The 19,809-nt window shown below is 45.4% G+C and overlaps 2 protein-coding genes across 4 annotated transcripts; both read right to left on the minus strand.

The window, feature by feature from the left end:
* Window positions 1–378: 378 nt before the first annotated feature.
* PAQR7 (progestin and adipoQ receptor family member 7) lies at window positions 379–15,168 on the minus strand. Of its 2 annotated transcripts, none has more exons than XM_074934555.1 (2): window positions 15,095–15,168; window positions 379–1,480 (listed from the first exon to the last, which is right to left on the minus strand). In XM_074934555.1, exon 2 carries the CDS (start codon window positions 1,435–1,437, stop codon window positions 379–381), a length of 1,059 nt encoding a protein of 352 aa, XP_074790656.1. In that variant the 5' UTR covers window positions 1,438–1,480; window positions 15,095–15,168. The 2 variants fall into 2 exon arrangements, with proteins under 2 accessions (XP_074790656.1, XP_074790655.1); XM_074934554.1 differs by lacking the exon at window positions 15,095–15,168 and adding an exon at window positions 6,260–6,429.
* STMN1 (stathmin 1) lies at window positions 12,724–18,683 on the minus strand. 2 transcript variants are annotated; one of them, XM_074934559.1, is made up of 5 exons: window positions 18,595–18,683; window positions 16,074–16,143; window positions 15,133–15,305; window positions 13,969–14,160; window positions 12,724–13,515 (listed from the first exon to the last, which is right to left on the minus strand). In XM_074934559.1, the coding sequence occupies exons 2-5, from the start codon at window positions 16,084–16,086 to the stop codon at window positions 13,447–13,449; spliced, it is 447 nt and encodes a 148-aa protein (XP_074790660.1). In that variant the 5' UTR covers window positions 16,087–16,143; window positions 18,595–18,683; the 3' UTR covers window positions 12,724–13,446. The 2 variants fall into 2 exon arrangements, with proteins under 2 accessions (XP_074790660.1, XP_074790661.1); XM_074934560.1 differs by lacking the exon at window positions 18,595–18,683 and adding an exon at window positions 17,004–17,026.
* Between the last annotated feature and the right edge of the window lie 1,126 nt (window positions 18,684–19,809).

Below are 19,809 nucleotides of genomic sequence, written 5' to 3' on the forward strand. Positions count from 1 at the left end.
AAGTCAGCTTTCTCAGCCCTTAGATGTCGGGGCAGCGGGATGCATATTTAGCAAAGAGAGCGTTGCTCCCAGCTCTTCATTGAGGTCTTTTAAAGACAGCACCGGAATTTCGAAGGCAGAAAATCAGCAGAAAAAGAAACCAGTTTAACACTTATACACATACACACCTTTCCAGGTCTTCTTTATCCATCATAAAAAATCCAAAAGAGCACAAACTTCCAGCATTTTCCCTTTGCAGATCACTTAACAATAGCACATTTCCAAGCATTCCATCACACTTTACACTCGTCCATAGCCAGATTTGAATCCAGATTGTTATGGTGGCATCCCCTCAAACAGCCAGGACGGGAAAGATCAGGAGCTTCCCCTCCACAGCTTTCATTCTCCTTTGCAATTCAGTTTGCACTTCACTTTGCTGGTCATGTAAGCGGCAGTGAGGAGGCAGCAGGCTACGGTGAAGAAGCACAGGGCAGAGAAATGGTGAGTCTGGTCACCGTGCAGACTGGTGTAGATCTCCCTCCTTGACTCATAGTCCAGAGCCACCGCCTGCACCTGGGCTAGGGTGCACAGCACCAGAAACACGTGGAAGATCTGATGCCCCTGCCCAAAGAAATGACATTTCCCTGGAAACCATTTCTCTGGATAAGGGTACGAGAAGAAAAAAGCACCGATAAGGAAAAACAGCACCTGGCATTTGTGGTATAAAAGGGCTGGATCTGCCTGCTCGGAGGGCTGAACAGTGTAGAGCCGGTGAATTACTGGGCTAATGTCTAGAGCATATGCCAGGCCCAAGGGCATTTCTTGACACACCCTGCTCAGATGGCGGGGAAGCTGATGGTATCTATATTTAGCATAACAGGAACCTGCACACGATAACCAAGCTAGCAAAGCAGCCCCCGGCATGTAAAACCCCATGATCCTTGCATGCCAGTCTGGCTCAATGGCATAGTAGTAATGCACCAAGGCACTGCCGTACTGGTAAATGGCTACTCCCACATAGTCCATGAAAAAGAAGCTATAATGCCAGAACTCTGATTTGGCTTGGAGAAGGTGAGCCAGGGTGCTGAAGGTTAGGTAGGTGATAGAAGCAATGACAATGATGAACAAGGGATGGGCATGAGGATCGCTCACAAAATCCACCGTCTGGGAAAGCCGCTGGAACCTCAACAGCAGGATTAGCGCAGCCACGAGGTGAGTCCACACGTTGACAGCTTCGTTGTGCTGCTGGAAAAGCGTCAAGAAGTAATACTTCCAGGTCCGGTTGAGGGGTCTGTAGCCGGTGTGAATGTAGGGTTTCCAGAAGACCTCAGGCACATCTGAGGTGCCCACGGTGCAGGGAGGCGAGGGGAATGCCGTTTCCAGCAGCCTGGGGACCTGCCAAAGCTGCTGCACATTAATGAAAAGGCGAGTAAGTTTTTCCGGGACAATGGTTGCCATGACAAGGAGACCAGTACACTCAACTGCTGCCAAGCAAGCGAACCTTCATGAAGAGAAGAAAGGAAAGTTTAGTTTAGTTTTAAAAGCAGCATTACTGGGGATCAACATGTAGGGTTCATTTGTTTGTTTTTAAATCTTAGCAGATCTGCTTATCAGAGATAATGGTCTCCCGACATTTACAATAAATGAAGAATGAAAAGTAGCATGGAGGGTTTTTTTGGTTTGGGTTTAAACACTATTATTTGTATTACAGCAGGGCCTAGAGGTCACAAGCAAGTTTGACCCCATTGGAGCAGGTGCTGTACAAATATACAATGAATGACAGTCCCTGCCCCTAAGAGCTTACAAAGCAGAACCGGCAAGACATAACAGGAGGCGGAGATAAACGAGTGGGAGGGGGTGAGGAAGATGGGATAATACCTAAACATAGTAGGTGGTGCACAATTCTTAGCTAGGGATCAAAAATCATCACCTGCTTAGCCAGTAGCAGGTTGTGACGGCCCAAGCCCCAACCTCCTGGACAAACTTGTAACTCAATTAGTTACGTTCCACCACCCAAATTCCCCCTACCAATGGGATTCAGCAGCCCCCTTCACTCCCTGTTCTAAATGCTTGCATAGCGTTGCTGTGAGCTGTTAAACGCCTGGTGTGTTCCACCTCAGAGAGGGCTGCATTTTAGAGTCTGTATACAGTTTGTAAAGTGTTCTGAGTCTTAGCTGCTTTTTGCAGCTCTTAATTTTCCATATGACTTTATAAAAACACTAGTTACAAAACACAAATAGTCTAAACACATCATTTAGATTCCCTAACACATTCTGTGGGAGCAAACTGTTATGTAGTTGCATTCTACTCAGAAACTACTGTCCCTGAGGAGACAAAAACCAAACTTCTGGGCTCCTTTTACCGCATTCGCACTGGCCTTGGAAGTGTATTAAGAAGACCCTGTTCTAGGCTAGAACGTTCTTGTTTTTTTTTTAAATGTGTCTACCCTAACTCTATTTGCTAAAGCTCTGTTTAAACACAAAGTTCAAACCCCATTCCAGGCCCTGTGCAACTGGGCGCTTTAGATTAACATTTCAGACATGAACCCTGTCAAGGTTCCTTCCCGACTCTGAACGCTAGGGTACAGATGTGGGGACCTGCATGAAAACCTCCTAAGCTTACTTTTACCAGCTTAGGTTAAAACTTCCCCAGGGTACAAACTATTTTACCCTTTGCCCTTGGACTTTCGCTGCCACCACCAAACGTCTAACACCGGTATTATTATTATTAGGAAAGAGTTAGTTTGGAAACGTCTTTCCCCCCAAAATCCTCCCAAATCTTATCCCCTTTTTCTGGGGAAGGTTTGATAAAATCCTCACCAATTTGCATAGGTGACCACAGACCCAAACCCTTGGATCTTAAGAACAATGAAAAGAGCATTCAGTTTCTTAAAAGAAGAATTTTAATAGAAGAAAAAGTAAAAAAGAATCATCTCTGTAAAATCAGGATGGTAAATACCTTACAGGGTAATCAGATTCAAAACACAGAGAATCCCTCTAGGCAAAACCTTAAGTTACAAAAAGACACAAAAACAGGAATATCCATTCCATTCAGCACAGCTTATTTTATCAGCCATTTAAACAAACAGAATCTAACGCATATCTTGCTAGATTACTTACTAAGTTCTAAGACTCCATTCCTGTGCTGTCCCCAGCAAAAGCATCACACAGACAGACCCAGACCCTTTGTTTCTCCCCCCCTCCAGCTTTGAAAGTATCTTGTCTCCTCATTGGTCATTGTGGTCAGGTGCCAGTGAGGTTATCCTAGCTTCTTAACTCTTTACAGGTGAAAGGGTTTTTCTTCTAGCCAGGAGGGATTTTAAAGGTGTTTACCCTTCCCTTTATATTTATGACAAACCCATTGGAACAGCTCAGGGTACAGCTACACTGTGATAAAAAACACAGAGCACCGAATCTCCTAGCCCAATAGGGTTGCCAACTTTGGTTGGATGAATTCCTGGAGTTTTCATCACATGACATTATCTATAATTAAAGATTAATCCCCTGAGACTTCAGGACAATCCTGGAGGGCTGGCAACCCTAAACCCAGGACAGCTGACTAAAAACTGCAGTATAGACATTTGGGCTCTTGCTGGACCCCTGGCTCTAAGACTCTCCTCACTCTTGGGGGTCTCAGAGCCTAGGCTCGAGCCTGAACATCTACACTGCAATTTTATAGCCTCTCAGCCTGAGCCCTGTCAGCTGACCTGGGCCAGCTGTGGCCATGACACAGGTCTTCTGTCACAGGGTAAATGTACCCTTAGACAAGGTTAGGGGCATTCTTTATTATTAATTATTATTATTAACGACCTGCTATCATTACCTCTACATCAAAATAGACAGAGCAGATACATGCCCCCCCCGTGCTGATATCTGAAGATGAACCACACGCATTCAGACAAAAAGATTGCTTAGTGCTCTGCTTTTACACTGCATCCCTTCCCCCCACTGTCTGTCTAGAAGATTATTTAGATTGTAAAATCCTTGATGCAAGGACTGTTATTCTAGGTTTGTACAGCAATTAGCACAATGAGATCCAACTCATGGTTGGGACCACTAGAACCCACTGTGATATTGAAAAAAATAGGCTTGAGGACAAAATAATATTTCCTGCTCTGTGCAGCTCTGATTAGTGCTGAAATCACATTATATAAAAGAATTCCAGGGTACGAGACAGAAAACTCTTTGGGAGGCAGCCTCCAAACTGCTCCTGCCACCCTCCTCTCCTCCTGATGGGAATCACCAGAATGGGGAGGGTGACAATGGAAAGTAATCACCAACTTCTTCTACACTCCAACTAATCCTCAACAAAAAGAACAGAAACCGTCCTGATCCCTGCTGGGGAAGGCATGGGCAAGAAGGCAGCTGCACACATGGTTCCTGACTCAAACACATTGTTGGTCACACACATTAAGTGATAGAAAATCTTCCATGGTTTGGTAAAAACCTCAAGCCTCGTCTGCACTGAGAATATGTCCTGATTCCTGCTGTCAGTGTAGCTGCACACCAGTGCAAACCCCAGGTGGAGACAAGGAAAGCCACGATTTGCATGGGTGGTGCTTATCCAGCTCCGAGCTATATTGGTGGATGGGTGGTTGGTTCATCAATTGTTGGAATCGGTGCAAATTCCCAGTAAAGCTAAGGCCCCAGTTTGCTACATTTTAGGAGACACTGCTCCAGAATCTACAAGGCAATAGAGAAATATGCATTTGAAGCAGTGGTATGCTTGCTAAGCATAAGCAGTCTAAATATTTACTTAGGCCCCCAGCAGCTCAAGAGTTCCCTGATTTAGTATTACATCCAAAGCACCATTAACGTGGACTTGTTACCACAAGTGTATGAGTATGTGTTGGTATATTTTTTGGTTTGTGGAAATAATTCACATAGTATTTTTAGTGGGGGTGGTGAAAAGGGACCCAAAAATATTCCTGTAGGTTAGCACCACCTCTGATTCAGAGTCTTAACAGTAGCAAGGAAATATATCATTCACAGAGTGACCTTCCATGTGGCCAAACAAAACAGAAAATAGGAAACAGAAAACTGCTTAAATCAGGCAGCCCCAAGACTGGTTTGAGCAGCACTAATCTTTCACTAGTGAACTTCCTTACAACATAGTGGGAGCAAAGAAACAATAAGGGCCCTGTACAGTACCTAGAAAAATACCAGTCTCATTTACACTCTGAATCAAGAACATCTACGTACCTAACTAGATTTTAACAGTGCTGCACCAAATACCCAGGCATCTCCAGTGCCATAAACTAACTCTCCCACAATGTATCCCTGACTCATGTTGAGTAGCACTTACATCGGTAGTCTCATAGAGTGCTACTTAATGTAAAGTTTGCAGCATCTGGCCCTAAATGTTTACATGTGTATTTGCTTGTGTACAAACGTAAACATCCTGTTAAAAGCCTAAATAAAATTTGGTATATTTTAAATGTCAGTCACTATGTGGTTTCTTTTAAACTGGGGCAGGATCAGCAAAACTCACTTCAATTGCTGGCTTAAACTCAGTGTGCCCTGTAGGGATCAATTTCACCTCAATTGAATTTTTATCTTATTTCTCAAAGTTCTGAAAAACTTTCCTCAGACAGGCAGAAACTGATCCAAAACAGAGCTGTGATTTTTTTGTACTTGGTTGCTGGGACTGCATCAGCAGGACCCAGCTATGTACAGGTGGCAGACTCCCCTAAAGCTCAAGGGCCAAATTCTGCCAGTGTAAATCCAGGATAGCTCCACTCAAGTCAATGGGCATTCAGCCACATAACTGAGAGCAAACTCTAGCCTCCAGATACCAGGGTCCCTTTATGTGCCATATATTAGGGGCCTCCAAAAGGCTCAGGGTACTAGGGTTTCTGAGAATTTCCTAATATTAGGATCTATAGGATTAGGGTCCCCCCAGGAGTATGCAGTACCAGGGCTCCCCATCAGTCTCCAGGTACCTGAGAGATCTGTAGCTATTAGGGTTTCCACGCAGGGTACCCCATTTTCTAGTGCCCTAAGTTTTTAAGTATTGGGGTCCCCTACAGATTCCTACCATGAAGGATGCCCCAGGGTGTCCCCTAGAGATCCTTGGTATTAGGCTTAAAGGCTATGGGGATCTCAGAGGTTCGTAGTGTTAGGGAAGTACCCAGTACACTGGCTCCCCAAGCAAACAAGGATCTCAGAGGTGCCCAGCGCAAGGCAGTACCTAGGCAACTCCTAGTTCTCAGGGGTCCCCAGAATCGTGCGCTCCTGGCACCCCCAAACAGCTCAGTCCCTCCCTTGTCCCGCTCAGGTACCTGCGAAGCTCGAATTCCTTCGACCCCTGTCCGATGCTCCTGGCTCTGCCCCACCCTGGTCCCAGTGGCACCTGGGAGACAGAGGGGAGGGAGGGGATACCCAGTCCGGCCGGGCCGCCCCTCCGCAGCGGCCGTCATCTGCTTCCCTGCCCCACCCATCTGGCAGGGACGCCTGCGCCGCCGCAACCTAGGGGCCGAGGAGCTGCAGCGAGGGAGCGGCGCCATCTGGAGGCCGTGGAGACCTGACGCTGGGGCAGCCTGCTGCGGGGGGCGGAATGGGGCAGCAAAGAGAGGAAGATGCCGGGAGCTGAGGGTGGAGGGGGGGGGGTTGCGGGGAAGAGCCGCCCCCTGCAGCTCTCCCTTTTCCTGCTCGGACATTAATTTCCCTAAGAAGCTATTTTAAAACCAGCAGCTTTAATCCCAGCCTCAGGGTGACCCTGTCCAAAATCTGCCTTGATCAGGCGTGGGGGATTAGGGGCATTTCTAGAATTCAGAGTATTTACATTTTGCAGGATGGGGAGAGGATTTAAGATTCTTGAACCTTCCCCTCTGCCCATGGCTAGCAGCTCCATCAGCCTGTATTTTCTCCATGAAAACGAAAAAACAATGAGGGGTCCTTGTGGCACCTTACAGACTAACAAATTTATTTGGGCATAAACTTTCCGGGCTAGAACCCACTTCATTGGATGCATGGAGTGGAAAATACAGTAGCAGGTATAAATACACAGCACATGAAAAGATGGGAGTTGCCTTACCAAGTGGGAGGTCAGTCTAAGGAGACAATTCAATTAACAGTAGGAGAGCAAGGCAGGAAAAATCCTACTGTTAATTGAATTATCTCATTAGACTGACCTCCCACTTGGTAAGGCAACTCCCATCTTTTCATGTGCTGTGTATTTATACCTTCTACTGTATTTTCCACTCCATGCATCCAATGAAGTGGGTTCTAGCCCGGAAAGTTTATGCCCAAATAAATGTGTTAGTCTCTAAGGTGCCACAAGGGCTCCTCATTGTTTTTGCTGACACAGACTAACACGGCTACCCCTCTAAAACATGAAAACGAAGTGACCATTGCATTATTACTGCCTAGGTCGCTCTATTGACACCTCTTTGTTTTCAGGCAGGCAGCTCCAAAGTCTAGTGAGGGGCACCTGCCTTCCACATGAACACACACTTCTCACACCCTCTGCAATGGCAACCCGTCTGGATCCTTCTGAAAACCTTGGCAATCTTCCCACATTTCCCAGCCCAGCTGAGCTATCATGTTACAGTGGTGGCTTTTCTGGAGCCCAGTATGTTGTGGCAAACTCTTTTCACTGGGTTTTAAAATATTTATTGATTCAAATATATGACCATTATCTTTACATGGCGATCAACATCCAATCACACTGGTGTAGCTTCAGATCAAGATTTAAATAGGCCCATTCCTAGGGACACCTGCCTTTCTGCACCGGTTTCTCAATAAAATATAGCTCTATGATGTGAATCTCAGTGTAGCACTTTCCTGCAAATTCCCTGCTGTTTTCATGACACAGTGCTATTTGTACCCATATTACCAGGCATTCCATCTATAAAATAGGCTCAGTAATATCACACAAGTGGGTTGTGAGGTTTAACTCACTAATGTTAGTGAAGAAACTTCAGGTGACACAGGAGTTGACAAAGGTTCTTCTATTGTTTTGTCTTCTGATTCTTCGTGGTTTGGTGTCAGTTTTATCGAACAGGAGTCAGGGATCAGTGCAGTATCAGACTGCTGTATCTCTGATCTGAATTCATCCCCAAATGGCCTCTCAGCTCTCCTTATTTCAGACCATTTCATCTCGATACCCAACCTGTTTCTGCCATGAAAAACACTTTAGTGACTATTGACATTTGTCAGTATCTGCAAGATCAGGGCGTTAGAAGTACCCAGTGCATTTGGGTACCATTAAAAACCATTAATGAAACACAAGACCTTCAAAATAAACGCAGGTCATGGAGGATGTGAAAAGTGACCCACAGAGAATCTTTAAAAATTTGGCTTGTGCATCTTTTTTTGCTTCTTTATGATGGATAAAGAGCTGAGTTTCTGTTTCTTGACTTTGGAAGTATCAGGAATGTCAAGTCTGGTCTTCTCTGGGGTTGGCAGAAAATGTATTTCATGCCTCAGAGGATGTGTATTTTACACTGAAACACCTTAACTTACCTTGAAGGGTTGGGAGTTAAATAGGTGTTATGTTTGAAAAAAATGCTTTAAAAGTATGATTAAGAATTCCTTCCCTTCTCATTTGCTCAGCTTTCACTCTCTGGACTTATAATTTCACCAGATCTCCAATCATACAAGATTCACCCAGTGCAGACAGAACCTGGATTTCTATTTCTATTAGGAAAAAACTCCTTCTAGGTCTTCTTTATACATCATAAAGAGGCAAAACAACATACAACCCCCTTTTTTCCCCCTTCACAAGTCACCTTTAAAATAATCTAAAAGTCAGTCAAAAGCCAGTCTAGACAAGTAATTCTTACATTCTGACCTGAAGCTTGCCAAATGCAGGCTCTAGGGCAGTGATTCTCAAGCTTTCCAGGCTACTGTACCCCTTTCAGTAGTCTGATTTGTCTTACGTACCCCCAAGTTTAACCTCACTTAAAAACTACTTGCTTACAAAATCAGACCTAAAAATACAAAAGTGTCACAGCACACTATTACTGAAAAATTGCTTTCTAATTGTTACCATATAATCATAAATCAATTGGAACATAAATATTGTACTTACATTTCAGTGTATAGAGCAGTATAAACAAGTCATCATAGTCTGTACCAAATTTTAGTTTGTACTGATTTTGCCAGTGCTTTTTATAAACTAGGCAAATATCTAGATGAGTTGATGTACCCCCTGGAAGACCCCTGGTTGAGAACCATTGCTCTAGGGAAATGGCCAAAAAAAGGTTCCTGCAATATCCTCAATGAAGAATACTCAGCCATCTGTCCTTGAGCGGTAGGAACAATAGCAAGTATGTCAAAGCCATTTATAAAGGAACACAGATCTTTCCAACTGGATTGCAGACCATTTGGGGCTCTCTAAATCATAGCTAGAGCCCCTATGTACTCCATGATTCGGTGGCTATGGAATTCACCCCTTGATGCACAATTGTGCTCCAGAATCTGAACTTGCATTTTAAAAAAAATTGTCTTTGTAGCACTCATTGCAAACATAACCCTGAAAACCTGAACAGAATAAAGGCTTATCTACACAGGGAAATAGGCTGCAGTAGCTATTTTGTACTACCTCCCCATGTGGATGCTTATTCTGCAGTGAGTGCCTTTACATAGTTTAGCTTAAATCACTTTGCAAGTGCAATAAGCTAAATATGCAGAAATCAGTCAGTGTGGAATAAGGGCTTGTCTACACTACGCAGCTTTTAGCTTTTAGCACTTGTCACTGAAAGTCAGCGTGTGTGAATGCTCTCTGTCGATATTTTGTCGGCACTTTTGCCAACAAAATACTTCCAGCCCTGCCAGCGGCGTTAGCTTTGTCGGCAGGAGAGCGCTCCTGCCGACAAAGCCACTTTCACACTGCCACTTATGTCGGCAAAACTTTTTATCTTTCGCAGGGGGGCTTTTTTAAGTACCCGTGAAAGACAAAAGTTTTGTTGACAAAGTTGCAGTTTAGACAAGCCTGTCTAAGAGCGTATACATTTGGAACTAGTGTGGAATAATTATCATGTTTTAAATTCACACCCTATCTTATTTTGCAATAGCTTCTCCGTGTAGACAAGCCCTAGGGCCTATATCAATGCAGTGACATCTTCCAGAGTCTGCAGATAACTTGTAACAATACCTGAAAGAGGTGTGAACTGGCCTGTTCATCTGAAATGAGTTAACTCTAAAACCTAAAGATGACATTTTAAATCCCAACATGGTTAAATATTTCACAGATTGCTGTAGCAAAAACATCCAGCTAATGTGTTTATTCTGCAATCCCAAATTGCCCTCCATACCAGTGAAGGGGTCAACCCCAAATATCCCCTACTCAGATGCCAAATGTCTAGTTTCCCCTGACAATCTCTATGATGTAGTTGGACATCATCACTGCAAAAATCTGTGGTATATTGAAAACTGAAAATATGAGGGCAGCATAAAAAAAAATGGGATTTTATAATACTGGCTATATTAATTTTCATAGTTAATCCAATAAAAACCATATCACAGCCTTGTTTCACAGCCTTTTCCCGCTTTCCAAGCCACAATTCTTCTAATATGGACCCAAGAATTATTATATAGCTTTGTAGTTTCATAGATGTTAAGGCCAGAAGAGAGCATTAAATCATCTAGCATAACCTCCTGTATACTAGAGGCAATTAATTTTCAGTTACACCTGTAATAAGCCCAGTAACTTGGGTTTGGCTAAAGCATATCTTGCAGACAGGCAACATCTTGAGCTGAAGACACCAAGAGATGGAGAAGCCATCTTTGTAATTGGTTCCCATGGTCAGTCACCCTCACTGTGAATTCTAACTTGAATTTGTCTGTTTTAACAAAGCCTGGTGCTCTTTACAGGCTGTCCAGCCTTTCACTTTTTCCAAATGTCTATTCCCTTTCTCTCGCCTCATCTTATCTGTCCCATCCTATCTCTCCCTGTAATCCATTACTTCACTTTTCCCCTCACTTGCTGTGTCATCCTTGCAATTCCTGGGTCCCTCATGTTTTAATTCCCTCCTCAAATTCCTTTACTACCCTTCTTTAAAGGCCCTTTTCTTCCACCAGTCTCCTCCTTAAGATGGAAGGAGACGAGTTCAGCCATATCCCCTTTGTGTTGTTCCTTTTGGATATAACAGGATCTGGGTTAGGCATGACCAGATCTTTAGACAGGTCTCCAGGGCCCATCTGGCAACCTACTACAGGAATAATGTTGAGGTTTTAGTGGGTGGTGCTCTTCTTCACAGCATGGCACTAGGGTGCTGACAGGGCTGGGCTTTTTCCCTAGGTGAGGCAAAATCAATGGGATGAATACTTTGGGAGCCTCTGACTTTTTTCACAGGAGTGGTTTAAATGCAGCACTGTGTATTTCAGGAGAAATGCACTGGACTGGTAAGTTGCCAAATCTACGGTTCATTTCTGATTGGCACTGCTATGTGATCTCAGAAAAGTCACTTTGCCTCTGCTTCTGTCCTATCTCCCTTTGTATTCTTAGTTTTTCCCTCATTGATGGAGTAGCACCCCATGATACTTGGACTAAATATGCAGAATAGATTCTTGATCTGATCAGATCTGTCATTACACAGGTAGCAGCTAGGAGGAGCCCCAGTCACAGACCAGGGTCTCACTGTTCTAGATACTGTAAGAACACCAAATAAAAACACTCCACATGGTATGTAAGGACCTGCAGAAACAAGGTTTCCATATTAACAGCCCCCAGAAAACTGGAGGAGCAGCCTGGAATTTGGGTCAGCAATTTAAAAACCCTAGAAGCCTGGCTCAGCCATCACACCATCCTCAGGACATCAGATGCCCTGTGACTTTTATTCCCATGAAGTGGAGCTGGATTGTGAAGTAACTGTTGCAATAAGAGCAACAAATTAAAAAACGGTGTCCAATTTTGAGCCCTCAGAGCCGTTTTAGCAGTGCTGACCATCCCAAATTCCAGATGAAGTCAGTGGGAGCTATTAGTGCTCAGTGCCTCTGGAAGTCAGGCATTAGCTCTCTCATGTTTGGTACCTTGCCTCTTACAAGCTTCAGTGGTAAGTGTATATGGTGTCAAGCCATTCAATGGGTACTCCTGTATTTAGCTAGAAAAGTTCTCTGGGACAGATTATAACACAAGCCTGAGTAACAGGGCTCAGTTTAAGAATGAATCCTACCTATGTCTAGGTTGGAGACTTTATGGTCGTATAGCTACTTACATGGGCAATTTGCAGTTATTCCTTTACCTCATAATTAGCAGTATACATTCATAAGTGTCTACAAGACTCCTTCTAGAGTCTTTCACTTTGGAAAGAAAGCTACTGAGTTGAGTGACATTAAGTGAAATAATGGCCTGTCTCCAGTTAGACTCGGGTGAATTGAGTTAAATAGGGACAACATATGATAGCTAACAGTAATTAAGGAAGTAGAGTTTTGGGGGACTATTTTGTAATGACAGCGATGGGAGTTGGGTTCCTCTCTCTCCCTTAAGCTCTAACTACTGTTTGAGTTAGAATAAGCTATTTTTTGCTCACAAAGTGTAGCTCCTCTTAATTGGTAATAGGTGTAGATTGCACTGTACCACAGTTGATGTACATGGAAAGTACTGGAAGTCTTGATAATATGCCCATTTTTAAATTTAAACCTCTGTCTGTCATTTGATTAGGGAAGTGCAAGAACTGCATCAAGTTTGAAGTCACTACTTCCCCTGAAGTCTCTCCAAAAAGCTGCATGGTGACACTTGGATTGCTCACTTAGTGTTTCCAGAAAAAGTTGTTTTTAACATAAAAAGTCAGATAAGTCATGTGGTAACAAGGATTTATTTGTTGAAGTGTCAACATCCCGAGGGAGGTGGTTCTGAATTGTTTAAACAAGAACCGTAACAGCTGACAACTGCTGAGGTGCCACAACAAAGCTCTTATTGTAAGATTAAAACAATGAAGACTGCTCTAGGGAAAAAGGATGCTATACAGTATATCCAGTAGCTGGGTGTAAGAAAGAGTGCTGCTTCAGGCTTTTCTTTCTAATGTTAAAGACAGTCTGTTTTAGACACAGTCATCTATAAAAGTTGGATTTTTTTAAGATGTATTGTCATATTAGTTCCAGAAATAATTCACTTGTGATAATAGCACTGTGCAGCTTTATTAAGTCACTCAGTTACAGTAGTATCTTATAAGACTGGGACAGTCAGATTTTGACGTGTAACAGATATTCAGCATGGAATAGTATACTACATATTCCTTTCACAAACATGTCTTACAGAGCTTATACAGTACTAGCCATCAGCCCAGTAGCAAGCTCACTGGAGTAGAAAAGGATGCAACAAGATAGCTACACTGGAAAGACAACACTTTAGAAAAAGTGAAACATGTAAGATCTCCCCTTTAGTCCCCAAAGCAAGTGTACAGTTTGGATCTAACTATACAGCTCTACATCAGTTTTCTAGAAATTCAACAAAAAAAACCCACTGGCCAATACAGTCTTTGGATATTTAGGGGAGGGGGAGAGTCATTTTCCAGAATGAAGGTCAGTCAGTTTCGTTCTCACCAGGTTCTTTGCCTTCTTTGTTCTTTCGTACTTCTTCAATATGCTTGTCCTGAAGAAAGGAAAGGTGATTGAGCGATTAGTTGTTTGAATTAGTCTACTAAAGAAATCAAGACTCTAGGTTTGTAGCAGCACTCAGGTCTACACTTCAGCTGCCAAGTCTTCTGATTCCACCTTCACATCTGATCCCCAAATGACAGGGTGAATTGTAGCATACGCCACTGAAAGTTTTGAAGATCAGTGACTTCTTGCTTCCTTTTTTAAGGTGCATGAAAATTCCCTCCAGTCCCTCTTCCCAAGAGAATTACTATACGTCTTTTGGGGATTTAATAAGATATATAATCCTCTTTAGTGTGGAGACTGACCAAAAGATACCCCCCAGACCTCCAGATGTCTAATTAGAGAATTACCCCACTCTGCCATTAGTTGGTTATGTTTAGCTGGTGAGCATAGAAAAGAACATACAAGAGTTCTTCCCAAGTGGGAATTAGAACTCGACACCTACTTTCTCCCTCAAGCGCTCCAGTTTAGCAGCCATTTGTGCCTCTCTGTTTTCTTTGTTAGCTTCCATTTTGTGGGTCAGCTTCTCTTCTGCCATTTTGCTGAAGTTATTATTTTCTTCAATTGCTTTCTGAAGCACTTCTTTTTCATGCTCTCGTTTCTCAGCTAATTGCTTCAAGACTTCTGCTTCATGAGACTAACAAGATAGACCATGTATGTTTAGACACAAGACAGATGAACTATATAGCAAGGTACCCAATTGTCTACATTGGAGACAACATTTTCTACTGCCGATTTCATTTGTGACTGTAGTCTTAACACATCAGGCACAAATCCCCAATGCCTTCCTTCTCTACTTGCCCAGATTCCATCATAGTTGAGTACACAAGAAAATAAGTTCTTGCAGTTAAGTATAAGAATCTAGTAAACTAGATAGCTTCTGAAAGAAAAAGGGTACACTGCTGCCAAGTTTTCTGGATGATTCTGTCCTCCTCCAGTCACCGTACGTCTTAACATGAAGCCATGGACACTAGAGACTATGCAAAACTCAGATATTACGTTTATGTTAAAAAGCCTTCACATTTATGGCCCTCCTAATTATAATAATTAGGAATTTGAAGCCATGTCTCAACAGCAGGTGCCATGTCTAGTCCAACTTTCAACCATGGACTTCGTATTAGGAGTGTTTCAGAGATTTACCAATAGCCAGATTTTTCTGGGAGAAGGAATCTAAGACTTTCCCCATGAAGTAAGGGGTAGGAGGAAGAATTAGAAGGAAGACAACCTTTCAGTAAACTTTAGGAGATCACAAAGTAGCAGTCTCTCTCCCTATTATATGTCCCACCACCCCCATGTTTGGGGCAACCTCCTGAAAGGTCACTTTGGGAATGAAGTTCAGGTCTTGCAGATATATTTAATACAACTGAGTAAGAGCTTTAGAAATTTACTGCAAGCCATTTAACAAGCAAACAAACAATCTCCTGCTCTTTTGCAGCGCTATGCTAGCATGTGAGTAGCTAGCTGGCTGTCCGTCCAAACTAACAAGTGCCTATATTAAGACTGAAAGTCCTGCAATATTTTGGATTTATCAGAAAGGGGTTTTTGTTGGTTTTTTTAAAAGTGAGCTTTACCTGAGTGGCCTTTTAAGCTACTGTTACTTCGGATTTACCTTACGTCTCTCTTCTGCAGCTTCCAACTTTTTTTGAATTTCTTCCAGTGAAAGATCCTTCTTCTTTGGAGGGGAGAGGGGAAATTCTGGGACTGCTTCTTTTGAAGGAGGACTAAGTATCAGCTCAAATGCCTGCCCAGATGCACGCTTTTCCAGCTCCTTCACCTGAATATCTAAGAGAATGACAAGACACATCGGTACTTGGAGCCAGCTTAAGTGTTGACTTTGCTTCATTACACATGATTCTTAGGACTTAGATAACGCAGCTGTCTAATGAAGACAGAGTTTAAAATGAGCAGATTAGCCTATTTAAAGCAGCCGCATAAGCCAACAATACATTTGTTTCTTAAGTCACATAGCCACAACAGTATCTGTGCATCTTTACAAATTAATTTATCCTCACAACATCCTAGTTAGATAGGCAAGTATCCCCACTTTATAGATGGGGAACTAAAGGACCAAGATTAAAGAACTTGCCCAAGGTCCCACAGAAAGCTGTGGTAAAGCCAGGCATTGAACCCTGGTCTTCCAACGCCCTTTAGCCAGCAGGCCAGCCTTTCTTCCAGAACTTCAGACTATGTTTCTCAGGACAGAGCACAAATGGCTTCTAAAACTCCTGCAGAACTGACTTTGTCTGCTTATAGGATTTAGGGCATCACATGCACATTTTATAGTCACTTTCATCAGCCATACCAGATAGCATTAGATTAACTGAAAGCGATCTGCTAACAGACAAAGCTTTGAGTGTTTTCACATGCATTTAATTTAAAGTTTTCTAAGCCCTGCATTAAGAGACAGTAAAAATAGTACTTTGCTTACTGCTTATTTAACATCAAAATTAGGGTAGTGAAGGAACTTCCCTTTTATTCAAAATATTTACAAGTTATTGAGAAGATACAATACAGGAATATTCAATAAAGTGTTCTTAACACATTACATACCAGAAGAAGCCATGACTAAGAAGGTAGATACCAGAAATGTGCTCTGGAAAGACTCGAATCAGTGGAACCCCTAAGTGATTAATAAATAGTCATTAATTCTTTGACTAGACAACCATAAGAGTTAAAAAAAAATTGTTTTACACAGCAGAATGCAACACCAATCAAAATCACTGTGTGTTACAATAAGAGAATACTGAAGAGGCATTAATTACTACAACCGGATGACCCTTGCGGTCCCTTCTAACCCTATGATTTGAGAGTTTGTGGCCAATCTAGGCAGTTGGAGAAATTTCTGCTATTCCAGTGCCTCTAGGCCCAGTTGATCCGAATATTTTCGGACCTTGTTTGCATTTCTAAATTGCAAAGGCCACAAAGTAAGTGTTTAGTCCAGTAATTTCTCTGCCCCCACAAAGGGCTACTAATCCTGCTTTTTCACCAAAGATTAAGTCATTTCATAAACTGAGGAAAGTAATATATTTTAAATTTCAGGGGTGGCACTATAGTCCAAAGGAAGTAGATTCAGGACTGCAGCCTATTCCAAGTTTCAGAGAATTGCAGTGAGAATTTAGGCTTAGTCAGCACCATATTTAAGACTACAATGAGACAACTAGACATTAGACAGCTGTCTCTCAAGATACTTTAAGTTTGGTTGTTCTTGTGCGAATAGGATCAAATTTCTCTTATTTTTACGCTATGACTGATACCCATCTACTGAAGAGACACCAAGCCACATTATACAACATGCTCAGAGCATAACCATTTTGTAACACTTAGCTCTTAGAGTCATTTTCCACCCATAGATCTCAGAGCACTTTACAAAGGTGAACAGTATCATTATCAGTTTCAGAGTAGCAGCCGTGTTAGTCTGTATTTGCATCATTATCCCCATTTTAATGGGGAAGTGGAGGCACAGAGGGGGAAGAGACTTACCCAAGGACCCAGCAGTGCAGTAACAGAGCCAGGAATAGAAAACTCAGATTTGAGTTCCAGTCCTGCATTCTATCCAGAGGATCCAATGGATACAGGCCAGCTACAAGTGCCTCCATTTACTCATGTACAAAAATGGGTACAGTCCCACTGATGTTGACTCTGTTTAGAATGGTTATTTAGAAGCCATTAGATGAAAAGCACTACATGATACTCTGCACTTTTAAAGATAGATAGCTGAGCCATTTTCCTTAATGCCAGATTATGGCAGCCTCACTAAAATAAGAGCAGAGATCACTGCAAAACCACAAAAGCATGACTGATAGTTGAGGTAAGCGAGACAGCTATGAACAGCTGGATTGTTAAATAGCGAAGATTAGAACCAGAACAATAGCTACAGAGGGGCAAGGACCGTAAGCCTGGAATAGTATGGAGGGGCGCCCCCTTTGGAGGCGGAACAGACGGATGGGGCTCTGGAAGAGTAATGGTGGAACAGTCTGGCTATTGTGGGTAAGCAGGGCTGTGGGGGGCAGAGTGAAGAGCTGACCCCCCAGGTACAGTAATCTCCAGACAGTGCATGGGACAGGCTATAGCTCATGGGGCGGGGCCAGGACCGGCCCCCCAGTTGGCCCAATCGAGATGCCCCGGACGGGGCAGGCAGATGCCCCACATAGCCACTCAGAAGCGAGCGTCCCTTGAAGCCCCGCCCTCGGCAGGCGCGTTTCGAACAGCACCGAATTCAAACCGCTGGAGAGCGCGCGCAGGGGCTAAGGGGAGGGGGCGGCGCTAACTGTAACATCCGGGCACCTGGGTACCCCCTCCCCAGCCACCCCTCCCGCCCGTTTCACCTGACACGGGCCCCCGCCTGTCGCGCGGCGAAGCTCCTCAGGCGGCAGCCCCTTCCCCCGGGGAGCCTCCCCCGGCTCGGCCCCTGCCCTGCGAGCCGGATTCGGTCCCTTCCGCGCCCCTCACCTCGCAGCGAAGCGGCCCCGGTCCCAGCTAAGGCCTCGAGGGCGGCCGAGCTGGCTGGGCACCGCCCCCTTCCCCGCGAACAATGGCGGGGCCCTGTCAGAGGAGGGAGGGAGGGAGGGGATCGGGGACAACCGCCGCTGCCTGAGCCCACCCCTCTCCCCCTCCGTCGGGAACCGCCCCGGGCCCCCCGCCCACACGGCGGCGGGGACAATGGAGCCCCAGGCGGAGGGAGGGGACGCGCCCCGCCCCGTCCCCCAGCTCATTGTCTCCCGCAGCCCCGTCCTCTTTGTCAGCCCCGCTCCCTCTGCGCCGCGGCACCGCTGTGGGGGACCGGCCGCTCCCTTCACCCGGGGAAAGCGCGGAGCCGCCGCCGCGCCCTCGCCCCAAAGCGGCCGCGGTCCCTGACGGAGGCCGACGAATTCCACACTGTGGCGAACACAGCGCCCCCCCCCCCGCATTAACCCCGACCATCCCCTCCAGCGCCGATCCGCACCGAGGGGGGGGGAACCCTCCCGCGACCGCCGCCCGCGGGCACCCGCCCTCGCGGGCACCGACCCCCTGCTTTCCCGCGCCTCTCCTAGGCGCCCTCTGTTCTGTCCCCCGCCTCGCTCCGCTCGCCCACCTGCTCCGTCCGCGCGGCTGGCCACACTCAGCGCTTAACCGACCAGCTGCTCACAAAAGCGCCAAACAATGGCACGTGACCAGCCCCGCCCCGCCCCCATTGGCCGAGAGTGGCGGCACGTGTCGCCCAGCGGGGGGGGGAGGGGGCTCGCGTGCCCCCTTCGCCTGGTGCATCGTGGGAGCCGTAGTCCACAAAACAGGGCGTGGGGGCCAGTGCGGGAGGGCCGGGGCCGGAGCCGGGGCGGGTGAAGGTGCTGGGGACAGCAGGGGCTGGGGGCAGGAGGCCAGGGTCTGCCCCCGCTCGGCTCCTCCGCGCGCTGCGGCACGCGCCCCCCGCCTCGGCCTCACCGTCCCCACGTGTGAAATGGGGATAACGGGACTCCCTTTGTCTCCTGCTCCCACCCCTGCCTCTGCCTGGGCTAACGCTGTGCCAAGGCTCCGTCCCTCCCAGCGCTCCCCGAAACCCACTTGCCCCGGGAGGATCCCAAATTCCCAGGCACGTGCCAGCCCCAGCCCTTGCAGGGCAGCAGCAGGAAGGCTCTGCCCAGCGCTGGGACTCCCAGACTGTCTGGGGGGTTGTCCATCTTTCAGGCGGAAAGTGCTCGGGGCAGGGCCAGATCAAGGCTACAAGGTGCTGAGAGACCTCAGCTTCCCCCCAGGGTGCTGCAACCAGCTGCCTGCCTGGGGAGCAGGGAAGTCAGTGGGAATTGAGGCTGCTCCAACCCATTGAAAAGGGGGTCTCAGCACAGCAACGTGCCCTTTTTGTGCCTTGCCGGTTGGGCTGGGATTTATGATAATGAATACCTAATTCAGAGGGGAGTAGTCCAGCTTCATTCACTAATGTATGTGAAATGCTTTGAGAAACCTTCATGGGAGATGCTACAAAAGGGCTAATTATTATATGACATGTGCTGTCATTTGTAGGAAGCCATAAATGTACCTGTTACTTCAATGCGAGTGAAATATAGGAAAGAGAAATCAGAGTGAAACAAAAGCAAGGAGCAGTCTGGTGGCACCTTAAAGACTAACGGATTTATTTGGGCATAAGCTTTCATGGGTAACAAAGCCACGATGCATGGAGTCTGAAGAAGTGGGGTTTTTACCCAGGAAAGCTTATGCCCAAATAAATCTATTAGTCTGTAAGCTGCCACCAGATTCCTTGTTGGTTTTGTGAATACAGACTAACACAGCTACCCCTCTGATACAGAGTGAAACA

The sequence above is a fragment of the Natator depressus genome, chromosome 19 (assembly GCF_965152275.1).
Source record: "Natator depressus isolate rNatDep1 chromosome 19, rNatDep2.hap1, whole genome shotgun sequence".
Lineage (NCBI taxonomy): Eukaryota > Metazoa > Chordata > Testudines > Cheloniidae > Natator > Natator depressus.